We start from the raw sequence: 18,966 nt of genomic DNA, 5'->3' as shown, positions 1-18,966 counted from the left end.
GCTGATCCTACAGGGTTAACACGACTACAGCTGATCCTACAGGGTTAACACGACTACAGTTATACAGCTGATCTTATCAGGGTTAACATGACTACAGCTGATCCTACAGGGTTAACACGACTACAGTTATACAGCTGATCCTACAGGGTTAACACGGCTACAGTTATACAGCTGATCCTACAGGGTTAACACGGCTACAGTTATACAGCTGATCCTACAGGGTTAACACGACTACAGTTATACAGCTGATCCTACAGGGTTAACACGGCTACAGTTATACAGCTGATCCTACAGTGTTAACACGAGGGAACGACGAGTTGTACTTCGACAGTATTAAATGATTGGTATACGAGACTTAACGAAGGAAATATTGATACAGTCTATTGAACCAACCATTCCAGTAGCCGAAGTTGGTCCCTCCTTCAAACATATACCTGTAGTGAGAGAATAGGACAACCGCTTTGGTTATGTTGTGTAGGATTATCAGCTCATTCATTTAGCTTGTTCCTTACTTCGGCGCCTTATCAGTGAATTGCTAAAACATGAAACCTTTTGGCACTTCAGAGAGAGGTTTACGGGAACCTACATGTTGACGCTGGCCCCCATGCTGAGCATTTCCCCCAGCATCCTGCTGACCTTCTGGGTGTCGACCTGAGCGTGCTGGTCCCCCCAGTGGTCCAGCCAGCCCGTGTAGAACTCAGAGTTCACCTGGAATACACAGCTACAAGTTTAGTCTGGTCACGGTACTACATCATCATCATCATCATCATCTAATAGTTTAGTCTGGTCACGGTACTACATCATCATCATCATCATCTAATAGTTTAGTCTGGTCACGGTACTACATCATCATCATCATCATCATCATCTAATAGTCTAGTCTGGTCACGGTACTACATCATCATCATCTAATAGTTTAGTCTGGTCACGGTACTACATCATCATCATCATCATCATCATCATCATCATCATCATCTAATAGTTTAGTCTGGTCATGGTACTACATCATCATCATCTTAATAGTTTAGTCTGGTCATGGTACTACATCATCATCATCATCATCTAATAGTTTAGTCTGGTCACGGTACTACATCATCATCATCATCATCATATCTAATAGTTTAGTCTGGTCATGGTACTACATCATCATCATCATCACCTAATAGTTTAGTCTGGTCATGGTACTACATCATCATCATCATCATCTAATAGTTTAGTCTGGTCATGGTACTACATCATCATCATCATCATCTAATAGTTTAGTCTGGTCACGGTACTACATCATCATCATCATCATCTCTAATAGTTTAGTCTGGTCACGGTACTACATCATCATCATCATCATCATCATCTAATAGTTTAGTCTGGTCATGGTACTACATCATCATCATCATCATCATAATAGTTTAGTCTGGTCACGGTACTACATCATCATCATCATCATCATCATCTAATAGTTTAGTCTGGTCACGGTACTACATCATCATCATCATCTCTAATAGTTTAGTCTGGTCATGGTACTACATCATCATCATCATCATCTAATAGTTTAGTCTGGTCACGGTACTACATCATCATCATCATCATCTAATAGTTTAGTCTGGTCATGGTACTACATCATCATCATCATCATCTAATAGTTTAGTCTGGTCATGGTACTACATCATCATCATCATCTAATAGTTTAGTCTGGTCATGGTACTACATCATCATCATCTAATAGTTTAGTCTGGTCACGGTACTACATCATCATCATCATCTAATAGTTTAGTCTGGTCATGGTACTACATCATCATCATCATCATCATCATCATCTAATAGTTTAGTCTGGTCATGGTACTACATCATGATCATCATCTAATAGTTTAGTCTGGTCATGGTACTACATCATCATCATCATCTAATAGTTTAGTCTGGTCACGGTACTACATCATCATCATCATCATCATCATCATCATCTAATAGTTTAGTCTGGTCATGGTACTACATCATCATCATCATCATCATCATCTAATAGTTTAGTCTGGTCATGGTACTACATCATCATCATCATCATCTAATAGTTTAGTCTGGTCATGGTACTACATCATCATCATCATCATCTAATAGTTTAGTCTGGTCATGGTACTACATCATCATCATCATCATCATCTAATAGTTTAGTCTGGTCATGGTACTACATCATCATCATCATCATCTAATAGTTTAGTCTGGTCATGGTACTACATCATCATCATCATCATCATCATCTAATAGTTTAGTCTGGTCATGGTACTACATCATCATCATCATCATCTAATAGTTTAGTCTGGTCATGGTACTACATCATCATCATCATCATCTAATAGTTTAGTCTGGTCATGGTACTACATCATCATCATCATCATCTAATAGTTTAGTCTGGTCACGGTACTACATCATCATCATCATCATCTAATAGTTTAGTCTGGTCACGGTACTACATCATCATCATCATCATCTAATAGTTTAGTCTGGTCACGGTACTACATCATCATCATCATCATCATCTAATAGTTTAGTCTGGTCACGGTACTACATCATCATCATCATCATCATCCTAATAGTTTAGTCTGGTCACGGTACTACATCATCATCATCATCATCATCTAATAGTTTAGTCTGGTCATGGTACTACATCATCATCATCATCATCTAATAGTTTAGTCTGGTCATGGTACTACATCATCATCATCAGCTAATAGTTTAGTCTGGTCACGGTACTACATCATCATCATCATCATCTAATAGTTTAGTCTGGTCACGGTACTACATCATCATCATCATCTAATAGTTTAGTCTGGTCATGGTACTACATCATCATCATCATCTAATAGTTTAGTCTGGTCATGGTACTACATCATCATCATCATCATCTAATAGTTTAGTCTGGTCATGGTACTACATCATCACCATCATCTAACAGTTTAGCCTGGTCACGGTACTACATCATCATCATCATCATCTAATAGTTTAGTCTGGTCACGGTACTACATCATCATCATCATCATCATCTAATAGTTTAGTCTGGTCACGGTACTACATCATCATCATCATCATCTAATAGTTTAGTCTGGTCATGGTACTACATCATCATCATCATCATCTAATAGTTTAGTCTGGTCATGGTACTACATCATCATCATCATCATCTCTAATAGTTTAGTCTGGTCACGGTACTACATCATCATCATCATCATCATCATCACTAATAGTTTAGTCTGGTCATGGTACTACATCATCATCATCATCTAATAGTTTAGTCTGGTCATGGTACTACATCATCATCATCATCATCATCTAATAGTTTAGTCTGGTCATGATACTACATCATCATCATCATCATCTAATAGTTTAGTCTGGTCACGGTACTACATCATCATCATCATCATCATCTAATAGTTTAGTCTGGTCACGGTACTACATCATCATCATCATCATCATCATCATCTAATAGTTTAGTCTGGTCACGGTACTACATCATCATCATCATCATCTAATAGTTTAGTCTGGTCACGGTACTACATCATCATCATCTAATAGTTTAGTCTGGTCATGGTACTACATCATCATCATCATCATCATCATCATCATCATCATCATCTAATAGTTTAGTCTGGTCATGGTACTACATCATCATCATCATCTAATAGTTTAGTCTGGTCACGGTACTACATCATCATCATCATCATCTAATAGTTTAGTCTGGTCACGGTACTACATCATCATCATCATCTAATAGTTTAGTCTGGTCATGGTACTACATCATCATCATCATCATCATCATCTAATAGTTTAGTCTGGTCACGGTACTACATCATCATCATCATCATCTAATAGTTTAGTCTGGTCATGGTACTACATCATCATCATCATCATCTAATAGTTTAGTCTGGTCATGGTACTACATCATCATCATCATCATCTAATAGTTTAGTCTGGTCATGGTACTACATCATCATCATCATCATCATCTAATAGTTTAGTCTGGTCATGGTACTACATCATCATCATCATCATCATCTAATAGTTTAGTCTGGTCACGGTACTACATCATCATCATCATCTAATAGTTTAGTCTGGTCATGGTACTACATCATCATCATCATCTAATAGTTTAGTCTGGTCACGGTACTACATCATCATCATCATCATCATCATCATCTAATAGTTTAGTCTGGTCATGGTACTACATCATCATCATCATCATCTAATAGTTTAGTCTGGTCATGGTACTACATCATCATCATCATCATCATCTAATAGTTTAGTCTGGTCATGGTACTACATCATCATCATCATCATCATCTAATAGTTTAGTCTGGTCACGGTACTACATCATCATCATCATCATCTAATAGTTTAGTCTGGTCATGGTACTACATCATCATCATCATCTAATAGTTTAGTCTGGTCATGGTACTACATCATCATCATCATCATCATCTAATAGTTTAGTCTGGTCATGGTACTACATCATCATCATCATCTAATAGTTTAGTCTGGTCATGGTACTACATCATCATCATCATCATCATCATCTAATAGTTTAGTCTGGTCATGGTACTACATCATCATCATCATCATCTAATAGTTTAGTCTGGTCACGGTACTACATCATCATCATCATCATCTAATAGTTTAGTCTGGTCATGGTACTACATCATCATCATCTAATAGTTTAGTCTGGTCACGGTACTACATCATCATCATCATCATCTAATAGTTTAGTCTGGTCATGGTACTACATCATCATCATCATCATCATCTAATAGTTTAGTCTGGTCATGGTACTACATCATCATCATCATCATCATCATCATCTAATAGTTTAGTCTGGTCATGGTACTACATCATCATCATCATCATCTAATAGTTTAGTCTGGTCATGGTACTACATCATCATCATCTAATAGTTTAGTCTGGTCACGGTACTACATCATCATCATCATCATCATCATCTAATAGTTTAGTCTGGTCATGATACTACATCATGATCATCATCTAATAGTTTAGTCTGGTCATGGTACTACATCATCATCATCATCATCATCATCATCTAATAGTTTAGTCTGGTCATGGTACTACATCATGATCATCATCTAATAGTTTAGTCTGGTCATGGTACTACATCATCATCATCATCTAATAGTTTAGTCTGGTCACGGTACTACATCATCATCATCATCATCATCATCATCATCTAATAGTTTAGTCTGGTCATGGTACTACATCATCATCATCATCATCATCTAATAGTTTAGTCTGGTCATGGTACTACATCATCATCATCTTCATCATCTAATAGTTTAGTCTGGTCATGGTACTACATCATCATCATCATCATCTAATAGTTTAGTCTGGTCATGGTACTACATCATCATCATCATCATCATCTAATAGTTTAGTCTGGTCACGGTACTACATCATCATCATCATCATCATCATCATCATCTAATAGTTTAGTCTGGTCACGGTACTACATCATCATCATCATCATCATCATCTAATAGTTTAGTCTGGTCATGGTACTACATCATCATCATCATCATCTAATAGTTTAGTCTGGTCATGGTACTACATCATCATCATCATCTAATAGTTTAGTCTGGTCACGGTACTACATCATCATCATCATCATCTAATAGTTTAGTCTGGTCACGGTACTACATCATCATCATCATCATCATCTAATAGTTTAGTCTGGTCATGGTACTACATCATCATCATCTAATAGTTTAGTCTGGTCACGGTACTACATCATCATCATCATCATCTAATAGTTTAGTCTGGTCATGGTACTACATCATCATCATCTAATAGTTTAGTCTGGTCACAGTACTACATCATCATCATCATCATCATCATCTAATAGTTTAGTCTGGTCATGGTACTACATCATCATCATCATCATCATCATCATCTAATAGTTTAGTCTGGTCATGGTACTACATCATGATCATCATCTAATAGTTTAGTCTGGTCATGGTACTACATCATCATCATCATCATCTAATAGTTTAGTCTGGTCATGGTACTACATCATCATCATCATCATCATCATCTAATAGTTTAGTCTGGTCATGGTACTACATCATCATCATCATCTAATAGTTTAGTCTGGTCACAGTACTACATCATCATCATCTAATAGTTTAGTCTGGTCATGGTACTACATCATCATCATCATCATCATCATCATCATCATCTAATAGTTTAGTCTGGTCATGGTACTACATCATCATCATCATCTAATAGTTTAGTCTGGTCACAGTACTACATCATCATCATCTAATAGTTTAGTCTGGTCATGGTACTACATCATCATCATCATCATCTAATAGTTTAGTCTGGTCATGGTACTACATCATCATCATCTAATAGTTTAGTCTGGTCACGGTACTACATCATCATCATCATCATCTAATAGTTTAGTCTGGTCATGGTACTACATCATCATCATCATCATCATCTAATAGTTTAGTCTGGTCACGGTACTACATCATCATCATCATCATCATCTAATAGTTTAGTCTGGTCACGGTACTACATCATCATCATCTAATAGTTTAGTCTGGTCATGGTACTACATCATCATCATCATCATCATCATCTAATAGTTTAGTCTGGTCATGGTACTACATCATCATCATCATCTAATAGTTTAGTCTGGTCACGGTACTACATCATCATCATCATCATCTAATAGTTTAGTCTGGTCACGGTACTACATCATCATCATCATCTAATAGTTTAGTCTGGTCATGGTACTACATCATCATCATCATCATCATCATAATAGTTTAGTCTGGTCACGGTACTACATCATCATCATCATCATCTAATAGTTTAGTCTGGTCATGGTACTACATCATCATCATCATCATCTAATAGTTTAGTCTGGTCATGGTACTACATCATCATCATCATCATCTAATAGTTTAGTCTGGTCATGGTACTACATCATCATCATCATCATCATCTAATAGTTTAGTCTGGTCATGGTACTACATCATCATCATCATCATCATCTAATAGTTTAGTCTGGTCACGGTACTACATCATCATCATCATCATCATCTAATAGTTTAGTCTGGTCATGGTACTACATCATCATCATCATCATCATCATCATCATCTAATAGTTTAGTCTGGTCACGGTACTACATCATCATCATCATCTAATAGTTTAGTCTGGTCATGGTACTACATCATCATCATCATCATCTAATAGTTTAGTCTGGTCACGGTACTACATCATCATCATCATCATCATCATCATCTAATAGTTTAGTCTGGTCATGGTACTACATCATCATCATCATCTAATAGTTTAGTCTGGTCATGGTACTACATCATCATCATTATCATCATCTAATAGTTTAGTCTGGTCATGGTACTACATCATCATCATCATCATCATCTAATAGTTTAGTCTGGTCACGGTACTACATCATCATCATCATCATCTAATAGTTTAGTCTGGTCATGGTACTACATCATCATCATCATCTAATAGTTTAGTCTGGTCATGGTACTACATCATCATCATCATCATCATCTAATAGTTTAGTCTGGTCATGGTACTACATCATGATCATCATCTAATAGTTTAGTCTGGTCATGGTACTACATCATCATCATCATCATCATCATCTAATAGTTTAGTCTGGTCATGGTACTACATCATCATCATCATCATCTAATAGTTTAGTCTGGTCACGGTACTACATCATCATCATCATCATCATCTAATAGTTTAGTCTGGTCATGGTACTACATCATCATCATCTAATAGTTTAGTCTGGTCACGGTACTACATCATCATCATCATCATCTAATAGTTTAGTCTGGTCATGGTACTACATCATCATCATCATCATCTAATAGTTTAGTCTGGTCATGGTACTACATCATCATCATCATCATCATCATCATCTAATAGTTTAGTCTGGTCATGGTACTACATCATCATCATCATCATCTAATAGTTTAGTCTGGTCATGGTACTACATCATCATCATCTAATAGTTTAGTCTGGTCACGGTACTACATCATCATCATCATCATCATCATCATCTAATAGTTTAGTCTGGTCATGATACTACATCATGATCATCATCTAATAGTTTAGTCTGGTCATGGTACTACATCATCATCATCATCATCATCATCATCTAATAGTTTAGTCTGGTCATGGTACTACATCATGATCATCATCTAATAGTTTAGTCTGGTCATGATACTACATCATCATCATCATCATCTAATAGTTTAGTCTGGTCATGGTACTACATCATCATCATCATCATCATCATCATCATCTAATAGTTTAGTCTGGTCATGGTACTACATCATCATCATCATCTAATAGTTTAGTCTGGTCACAGTACTACATCATCATCATCATCATCATCATCTAATAGTTTAGTCTGGTCATGGTACTACATCATCATCATCATCTAATAGTTTAGTCTGGTCACAGTACTACATCATCATCATCTAATAGTTTAGTCTGGTCATGGTACTACATCATCATCATCATCATCTAATAGTTTAGTCTGGTCATGGTACTACATCATCATCATCTAATAGTTTAGTCTGGTCACGGTACTACATCATCATCATCATCATCTAATAGTTTAGTCTGGTCATGGTACTACATCATCATCATCATCATCATCTAATAGTTTAGTCTGGTCATGGTACTACATCATCATCATCATCATCTAATAGTTTAGTCTGGTCATGGTACTACATCATCATCATCATCATCATCATCCTAATAGTTTAGTCTGGTCATGGTACTACATCATCATCATCATCATCATCTAATAGTTTAGTCTGGTCACGGTACTACATCATCATCATCATCTAATAGTTTAGTCTGGTCATGGTACTACATCATCATCATCATCTAATAGTTTAGTCTGGTCATGGTACTACATCATCATCATCATCATCATCTAATAGTTTAGTCTGGTCATGGTACTACATCATGATCATCATCTAATAGTTTAGTCTGGTCATGGTACTACATCATCATCATCATCATCTAATAGTTTAGTCTGGTCACGGTACTACATCATCATCATCATCATCTAATAGTTTAGTCTGGTCACGGTACTACATCATCATCATCATCATCATCATCATCTAATAGTTTAGTCTGGTCATGGTACTACATCATCATCATCTAATAGTCTAGTCTGGTCACGGTACTACATCATCATCATCACTCTAATAGTTTAGTCTGGTCATGGTACTACATCATCATCATCATCATCTAATAGTTTAGTCTGGTCACGGTACTACATCATCATCATCTTCCCTCCATCATCATCATCTAATAGTTTAGTCTGGTCACGGTACTACATCATCATCATCATCATCATCTAATAGTTTAGTCTGGTCACGGTACTACATCATCATCATCATCATCATCATCATCTAATAGTTTAGTCTGGTCATGGTACTACATCATCATCTAATATATGAAGTTGTTGTAAGAAGCGACTTCTCACCAGAGGGCCTCTTGGTTCAAATCTCCTCTGCCGACTAAAAGCTTGGGATATGTTGACGTCTGAGTGGAGAACAAAAGAAGAAGGTGGCTTTTAAAAAAAAACGATATTCTGGCAACTATGTTCCAAAACCTCTCTGCTCCATTTCTTCGACTCCCTACCTGTCCCAAAGTCTATAGTGGCGTACATTCCCTCCAGGGTCCCACAGGTCATTTCCCGGTCCGTGTTCCCGTCGGTCGTGAAGAGAACAGTGTTGTCCCCCAGGAAGAACTGGAAGAGGGTCCGCAGGTGCCGCATGTAGTTATAGTCACAGGTATAGTAGCTCCCATACTCATTCTCTACCTGGCGGAGTCACAGGAAGGAAGTCAACGAGTCATTCCTCAGCATAAGGACTCGACAGTTGAAGTCAGAAGTTTACATACACTTCCGTTTGAGATTGAACCTCGGTTTTTCAACCACTCCACAAATGTCTTGTTAACAAACTATAGTTTTGGCAAGTCGATTAGGACATCTACTTTGTGCATGACACAAGTCAATTTTTCCAACAATTGTTTACAGACAGATTAATTCACTGTATCACAATTCCAGTGGGTCAAAAGTTTACATACACTAAGTTGACTGTGCCTTTAAACAGCTTGGAAAAATCCAGAAAATGATGTCATGGCTTTAGAAGCTTCTGATAGGCTAATGAACATAATTTGGGTCAATTGGAGGTGTACCTGTGGATGTATTTCAAGGCCTACCTCCAAACTCAGTGCCTCTTTGCTTGACATCATGGGAGAATCAAAAGAAATCAGCCAAGACCTCAGGAAAAAAATGTAGACCTCCACAAGTCTGGTTCATCCTTGGGAGCAATTTCCAAACACCTGAAGGTACCACGTTCATCTGTACAAACAATAGTGTGCAAGTATAAACACCATGGGACCACGCAGCCGTCATACCGCTCAGGAAGGAGACGCGTTCTGTCTCCTAGAGATGAACGTTCTTTGGTGCGAAAAGTGCAAATCAATCCCAGAACAACAGCAAAGGACAAAGGACCTTGTGGAGATGCTGGAGGAAACAGGTACAAAAGTATCTACAGTGGGGGAAAAAAGTATTTGATCCCCTGCTGATTTTGTACGTTTGCCCACTGACAAAGAAATGATCAGTCTATAATTTTAATGGTAGGTTTATTTGAACAACAAAAATATCCAGAAAAACGCATGTCAAAAATGTTATAAAATGATTTGCATTTTAATGAGGGAAATAAGTATTTGACCCCCTCTCAATCAGAAAGATTTCTGGCTCCCAGGTGTCTTCTATACAGGTAACGAGCTGAGATTAGGAGCACACTCTTAAAGGGAGTGCTCCTAACCGCAGCTTGTTACCTGTTAAAAAGACACCTGTCCACAGAAGCAATCAATCAATCAGATTCCAAACTCTCCACCATGGCCAAGACCAAAGAGCTCTCCAAGGATGTCAGGGACAAGATTGTAGACCTACACAAGGCTGGAATGGGCTACAAGACCATCGCCAAGCAGCTTGGTGAGAAGGTGACAACATTTGGTGCGATTATTCGCAAATGGAAGAAACACAAAAGAACTGTCAATCTCCCTCGGCCTGGGGCTCCATGCAAGGTCTCACCTCGTGGAGCTGCAATGATCATGAGAACGGTGAGGAATCAGCCCAGAACGACACGGGAGGATCTTGTCAATGATCTCAAGGCAGCTGGGACCATAGTCACCAAGAAAACAATTGGTAACACACTACGCCGTGAAGGACTGAAATCCTGCAGCGCCCGCAAGGTCCCCCTGCTCAAGAATACATATACATGCCTGTCTGAAGTTTGCCAATGAACATCTGAATGATTCAGAGGACAACTGGTGAAAGTGTTGTGGTCAGATGAGACCAAAATGGAGCTCTTTGGCATCAACTCAACTCGCCGTGTTTGGAGGAGGAGGAATGCTGCCTATGACCCCAAGAACACCATCTCCACCGTCAAACATGGAGGTGGAAACATTATGCTTTGGGGGTGTTTTTCTGCTAAGGGGACAGGACAACTTCACCGCATCATTTGACGGGGCCATGTACCGTCAAATCTTGGGTGAGAACCTCCTTCCCTCAGCCAGGGCATTGAAAATGGGTCGTGGATGGGTATTCCAGCATGACAATGACCCAAAACACACGGCCAAGGCAACAAAGGAGTGGCTCAAGAAGAAGCACATTAAGGTCCTGGAGTGGCCTAGCCAGTCTCCAGACCTTAATCCCATAGAAAATCTGTGGAGGGAGCTGAAGGTTCGAGTTGCCAAACGTCAGCCTCGAAACCATAATGACTTGGAGAAGATCTGCAAAGAGGAGTGGGACAAAATCTCTCCTGAGATGTGTGCAAACCTGGTGGCCAACTACAAGAAACGTCTGACCTCTGATTGCCAACAAGGGTTTTGCCACCAAGTACTAAGTCATGTTTTGCAGAGGGGGTCAAATACTTATTTCCCTCATTAAAATGCAAATCATTTTATAACATTTTTGACATGCATTTTTCTGGATTTTTTTGTTGTTATTCTGTCTCTCACTGTTCAAATAAACCTACCATTAAAATTATAGACTGGTCATTTCTTTGTCAGTGGGCAAACGTACAAAATCAGCAGGGGATCAAATACTTTTCCCCCCCACTGTACATCCACAGTAAAAACGAGTCCAAAATCGACATAACCTGAAAGGCCGCTCAGCAAGGAAGAAGCCACTGCTCCAAAACCGCCATAAAAAAGCCAGACTACGTTTTTCAACTGCACATGGGGACAAAGATCGTACTTTTTGGAGAAATGTCCTCTGGTCTGATGAAACAAAAATAGAACTGTTTGGCCATAATGACAATCGTTATGTTTAGAGGAAAAAGGGGGAGGCTTGCAAGCCGAAGAACACCATCCCAACCGTGAAGCACGGGGGTGGCAGCATCATGTTTTGGGGGTGTTTTGCTGCAGGAGGGACTGGTGCACTTCACAAAATAGATGGCATCATGAGGCAGGAAAATTATGTGTATATATTGAAGCAACATCTCAAGACATCAGTCAGGAAGTTAAAGCTTGGTTGCAAATGGGTCTTCCAAATGGACAATGACCCCAAGCATACTTCCAAAGTTGTGGCAAAATGACTTAAGGACAACAAAGTCAAGGTATTGGAGTGGCCATCACAAAGCCCTGACCTCAATCCCATAGAAAATTTGGGGGCAGAACTGGAAAAAGTGTACGAGCAAGGAGGCCTACAAACCTGACTCAGTTACACCAGCTCTGTCAGGAGGAATGGGCCAAAATTCACCCAACTTATTGTGGGAAGCTTGTGGAAGGCTACCTGAAACGTTTGACCCAAGTTAAACAATTTTAATGGCAATGCTACCAAATACTAATTGAGTGTATGTAAACTTCTGACCCACTGGGAATGTGATGAAAGAAATAAAAGCTGAAATAAATCATTCTCTCTACTGTTATTCTGACACTTCACATTCTTAAAATAAAGTGGTGATCCTAACTGACCTAAAACAGGAAATTGTTACTAGGATCAAATGTCATGAATTGTGGAAAAAACAGAGTTTTTAAATGTATTTGGCTGAGGTGTATGTAAACTTCCCGACTTCAACTGTACCTGCACAGTGATAATGTTGCCTCCATTTGGATACAGCCATCTCCTCATCTTTGGTAGCAGCACCGCCATCCAGGTGCTCACTGCCTCCAAGTAGTCTGGAACAAAAGCAAGACACTAGTCACTGATTAAACACAAGGAGCCAACCAAGCCAGAAACACTGAATTACTGATATGTGTACAGGGATGGTACAGGCAGTACGGTTTATGATACCTGTATCTGCTGAGCGAAGTACAATGTTTGGTTTCTGGAGCAACCAAGCTGGTAAACCGCCCTGAAAGAGAGAGAAACGCCATGAACTTCTGTAAGCACGACTCAGATATTTCTGTCAGCTGACACATTGTGAGAGAGAGAGAGAGAGAGAGAGAGAGAGCGGAAGAGGAGAGTCAAAACAACATCTGTTACTCGGTGGTGCATGACACCAAAACACCCCTCCCCTTTCTGACTCCTTTCCCTCTCTTTCTACATTCCTCCAGGTGAGAACTACCATCCCTCTCTTTCTACGTTCCTCCAGGTGAGAACTACCATCCCTCTCTTTCTACGTTCCTCCCGGTGAGAACTACCATCCCTCTCTTTCTACGTTCCTCCAGGTGAGAACTACCATCCCTCTCTTTCTACATTCCTCCCGGTGAGAACTACCATCCCTCTCTTTCTACGTTCCTCCAGGTGAGAACTACCATCCCTCTCTTTCTACATTCCTCCAGGTGAGAACTACCATCCCTCTCTTTCTACGTTCCTCCAGGTGAGAACTACCATCCCTCTCTTTCTACGTTCCTCCAGGTGAGAACTACCATCCCTCTCTTTCTACGTTCCTCCAGGTGAGAACTACCATCCCTCTCTTTCTACATTCCTCCCGGTGAGAACTACCATCCCTCTCTTTCTACGTTCCTCCAGGTGAGAACTACCATCCCTCTCTTTCTACATTCCTCCCGGTGAGAATAAACTACCATCCCTCTCTTTCTACGTTCCTCCAGGTGAGAATAGAACTACCATCCCTCTCTTTCTACGTTCCTCCAGGTGAGAACTACCATCCCTCTCTTTCTACGTTCCTCCCGGTGAGAATAGAACTACCATCCCTCTCTTTCTACATTCCTCCCGGTGAGAACTACCATCCCTCTCTTTCTACGTTCCTCCCGGTGAGAATAGAACTACCATCCCTCTCTTTCTACGTTCCTCCCGGTGAGAACTACCATCCCTCTCTTTCTACGTTCCTCCCGGTGAGAATAGAACTACCATCCCTCTCTTTCCACGTTCCTCCAGGTGAGAATAGAACTACCATCCCTCTCTTTCTACGTTCCTCCAGGTGAGAATAGAACTACCATCCCTCTCTTTCTACGTTCCTCCCGGTGAGAACTACCATCCCTCTCTTTCTACATTCCCCCCGGTGAGAACTACCATCCCTCTCTTTCCACGTTCCTCCAGGTGAGAATCTACCATCCCTCTCTTTCTACGTTCCTCCCGGTGAGAACTACCATCCCTCTCTTTCTACATTCCCCCAGGTGAGAACTACCATCCCTCTCTTTCTACGTTCCTCCAGGTGAGAACTACCATCCCTCTCTTTCTACATTCCTCCCGGTGAGAACTACCATCCCTCTCTTTCTACATTCCCCCAGGTGAGAACTACCATCCCTCTCTTTCTACGTTCCTCCAGGTGAGAACTACCATCCCTCTCTTTCTACGTTCCTCCAGGTGAGAACTACCATCCCTCTCTTTCTACGTTCCTCCCGGTGAGAATGACTACCATCCCTCTCTTTCTACGTTCCCCCAGGTGAGAACTACCATCCCTCTCTTTCTACGTTCCTCCAGGTGAGAACTACCATCCCTCTCTTTCTACGTTCCTCCCGGTGAGAATAGAACTACCATCCCTCTCTTTCTACGGTCCCCCAGGTGAGAACTACCATCCCTCTCTTTCTACGTTCCTCCAGGTGAGAACTACCATCCCTCTCTTTCTACATTCCTCCCGGTGAGAACTACCATCCCTCTCTTTCTACGTTCCTCCAGGTGAGAACTACCATCCCTCTCTTTCTACGTTCCTCCAGGTGAGAATAGAACTACCATCCCTCTCTTTCTACGTTCCTCCAGGTGAGAACTACCATCCCTCTCTTTCTACGTTCCTCCAGGTGAGAACTACCATCCCTCTCTTTCTACGTTCCTCCAGGTGAGAATAGAACTACCATCCCTCTCTTTCTACGTTCCTCCAGGTGAGAACTACCATCCTCTCTCTCTCGTCTAGAACTACCATCCCTCTCTTTCTACGTTCCTCCAGGTGAGAATAGAACTACCATCCCTCTCTTTCTACGTTCCTCCAGGTGAGAATAGAACTACCATCCCTCTCTTTCTACGTTCCTCCAGGTGAGAATAGAACTACCATCCCTCTCTTTCTACATTCCTCCAGGTGAGAATAGAACTACCATCCCTCTCTTTCTACGTTCCTCCAGGTGAGAATAGAACTACCATCCCTCTCTTTCTACGTTCCTCCAGGTGAGAATAGAACTACCATCCCTCTCTTTCTACATTCCTCCAGGTGAGAATAGAACTACCATCCCTCTCTTTCTACGGTCCTCCAGGTGAGAATAGGACTTCCAGTGGACTACAGCCTCACACCATGTGATGTAGTGAGTTTCCAATGTGTTGCTGTCAGCTGAACGGCCTGACTTTGACCAGAGACAGTCTTATAACAAAGTGCAGGTCAAGGAAACATAGCTCAATAGTGAAGGAAGCAGTGGGGGACTGTCTCTGGACAGGAGCTTCTCCTTAAATGACCAAATGTAAAATGTAATGGTGACCCTTTAAAGCCTGTTAGGGATAGGGGGCAGTATTTACACGGCCGGATAAAAAACGTACCCGATTTAATCTGGTTATTACTACTGCCCAGAAACTAGAATATGCATATAATTATTGGCTTTGGATAGAAAATACCCTAAAGTTTCTAAAACTGTTTGAATGGTGTCTGTGAGTATAACAGAACTCATATGGCAGGCCAAAACCTGAGAAGATTCCATGCAGGAAGTGGCCTGTCTGACCATTCCTTGGGCTTCTTGACTCTCTTTATTGAAAACTTAGGATCTTTGCTGTAACGTGACACTTCCTACGGCTCCCATAGGCTCTCAGAACCCGGGAAAAAGCTGAATGATGTCTTTGCAGCCCCTGGCTGAAAAACATTAGCGCCTTTGGTAAGTGGTCTATCAGAGGACAATGAGACTGAGGCGCGTGCACGAGGCGACCCCATGTTTTTATTTTCTCTGTCTTTGAACTAAAACACGGTTTCCCTGTCGGAATATTATCGCTTTTTTACGAGAAAAATGGCATAAAAATTGATTTTAAACAGCGGTTGACATGCTTCGAAGTACGGTAATGGAATATTTAAAAAACAATTTGTCACGAAACGCGTCGGGCGCGTCACCCTTATTTACCCTTTCGGATAGTGTCTTGAACGCACGAACAAAACAGAGGATATTTGAACATAACTATGGATTATTTTGAACCAAACCAACATTTGTTATTGAAGTAGAAGTCCTGGGAGTGCATTCTGACGAAGAACAGCAAAGGTAATAACATTTTTCTTATAGTAAATCTGACTTTGGTGAGGGCCAAACTTGGTGGGTGTCTAAATAGCTAGCCCTGTGATGCCGGGCTATCTACTCAGAATATTGCAAAATGTGCTTTCACCGAAAAGCTATTTTAAAATCGGACATAGCGAGTGCATAAAGGAGTTCTGTATCTATAATTCTTAAAATAATTGTTATGTTTTTTGTGAACGTTTATCGTGAGTAATTTAGTAAATTCACCGGAAGTTTGCGGGGGGTATGCTAGTTCTGAACGTCACATGCTAATGTAAAAAGCTGTTTTTTGATATAAATATGAACTTGATTGAACAAAACATGCATGTATTGTATAACATAATGTCCTAGGATTGTCATCTGATGAAGATCATCAAAGGTTAGTGCTGCATTTAGCTGTGGTTTGGGTTTATGTGACATTATATGCTAGCTTGAAAAATGGGTGTCTGATTATTTCTGGCTGGGCCCAGAGAGGTTAAATGTGGGGCGGCAGGTAGAGCCTAGTGGTTAGAGCGTTGGACTAGCAACCGAAAGGTTGCAAGATCGAATCCCCGAGCTGACAAGGTACAAAATCTGTCGTTCTGCCTCTGAACAAGGCAGTTAACCCCACTGTTCCTAGGCCGTCATTGAAAATAAGAATTTGCTCTTAACTGACTTGCCTAGTTAAATAAAGGCTGTAGTAAAGGCTGGAACGGAATGAATTCAGCACTTAGGCTCATAGTAAAGGCTGGAACGGAATGAATTCAGCACTTTGATTCCATTCATTACTATGACCTGTCTTATACCTCTATGTATTGTAGTGCTTACCATCTCCCACTCTGCACAGATGTAGGGTCCAGGGCGGAGGATCACCAGGAGGCCAGTCTGATTGGCCAGATCCAGGAAGTTCTCCAGGTCTCGATCCCCAGAGAAGTTGTAAACACCCCGCTTTTCCTCATGGAAGTTCCAGGGAACATAACTGGCAAGAGGGAGAAGAGTACTGGTGACATAACTGACTGGAGTACTGGTGACATAACTGACAAGAGTACTGGTGACATAACTGACAAGAGTACTGGTGACATAACTGACTAGAGTACTGGTGACATAACTGACTAGAGGGAGAAGAGTACTGGTGACATAACTGGCAAGAGGGAGAAGAGTACTGGTGACATAACTGGCAAGAGTACTGGTGACATAACTGACTAGAGTACTGGTGACATAACTGACTGGAGTACTGGTGACATAACTGACAAGAGTACTGGTGACATAACTGACAAGAGTACTGGTGACATAACTGACTAGAGTACTGGTGACATAACTGACTGGAGTACTGGTGACATAACTGACTAGAGTACTGGTGACATAACTGGCAAGAGTACTGGTGACATAACTGGCAAGAGGGAGAAGAGTACTGGTGACATAACTGACAAGAGTACTGGTGACATAACTGACAAGAGTACTGGTGACATAACTGACTAGAGTACTGGTGACATAACTGACTAGAGTACTGGTGACATAACTGGCAAGAGGGAGAAGAGTACTGGTGACATAACTGACTAGAGTACTGGTGACATAACTGGTGACATAACTGACTAGAGTACTGGTGACATAACTGACTAGAGTACTGGTGACATAACTGACAAGAGTACTGGTGACATAACTGGCAAGAGGGAGAAGAGTACTGGTGACATAACTGACGACATAACTGACTAGAGTACTGGTGACATAACTGGCAAGAGTACTGGTGACATAACTGGCAAGAGTACTGGTGACATAACTGGCAAGAGTACTGGTGACATAACTGACAAGAGTACTGGTGACATAACTGACTAGAGTACTGGTGACATAACTGGCTAGGGAACTGGTGACATAACTGACAACAGGGAGAAGAGTACTGGTGACATAACTGACTAGAGTACTGGTGACATAACTGACTAGAGTACTGGTGACATAACTGGCAAGAGTACTGGTGACATAACTGGCAAGAGGGAGAAGAGTACTGGTGACATAACTGACTAGAGTACTGGTGAACCTGTTAGGGCTAGGGGGCAGTATTGACACGGCTGGATAAAAAACATACCCGATTTAATCTGGTTACCACTCCTACCCAGTAACTAGAATATGCATATACTTATTACATATGGATAGAAAACACCCTAAATTTTCTAAAACTGTTTGAATGGTGTCTGTGAGTATAACAGAACTCAAATGGCAGGTCAAAACCTGAGAGATTCCTTTACAGGAAGTGGCCTGTCTGACCATTTCTTGAACTT

The 18,966-nt window shown here is 40.6% G+C and overlaps 1 protein-coding gene across 1 annotated transcript in view; it reads right to left on the bottom strand.

Annotated features, from left to right (window-relative positions):
* The window catches only part of glb1l (galactosidase, beta 1-like), a 53,228-nt gene that overhangs the window by 19,227 nt on the left and 15,035 nt on the right, over positions 1-18,966 (bottom strand). The window contains exons 3-9 of the mRNA XM_045704937.1: positions 17,522-17,672; positions 13,368-13,428; positions 13,158-13,252; positions 9,701-9,881; positions 9,543-9,601; positions 587-708; positions 394-434 (exon numbers count right to left, since the gene is read on the bottom strand). Coding sequence (XP_045560893.1) covers positions 394-434; positions 587-708; positions 9,543-9,601; positions 9,701-9,881; positions 13,158-13,252; positions 13,368-13,428; positions 17,522-17,672 — 710 coding nt within the window. The remainder of the gene's footprint in view (positions 1-393; positions 435-586; positions 709-9,542; positions 9,602-9,700; positions 9,882-13,157; positions 13,253-13,367; positions 13,429-17,521; positions 17,673-18,966) is intronic.

Source organism: Salmo salar, chromosome ssa21 (genome assembly GCF_905237065.1).
Source record: "Salmo salar chromosome ssa21, Ssal_v3.1, whole genome shotgun sequence".
Taxonomy (NCBI): Eukaryota; Metazoa; Chordata; class Actinopteri; order Salmoniformes; family Salmonidae; genus Salmo; species Salmo salar.
This window is presented reverse-complemented; position numbering and strand designations above follow the sequence as displayed.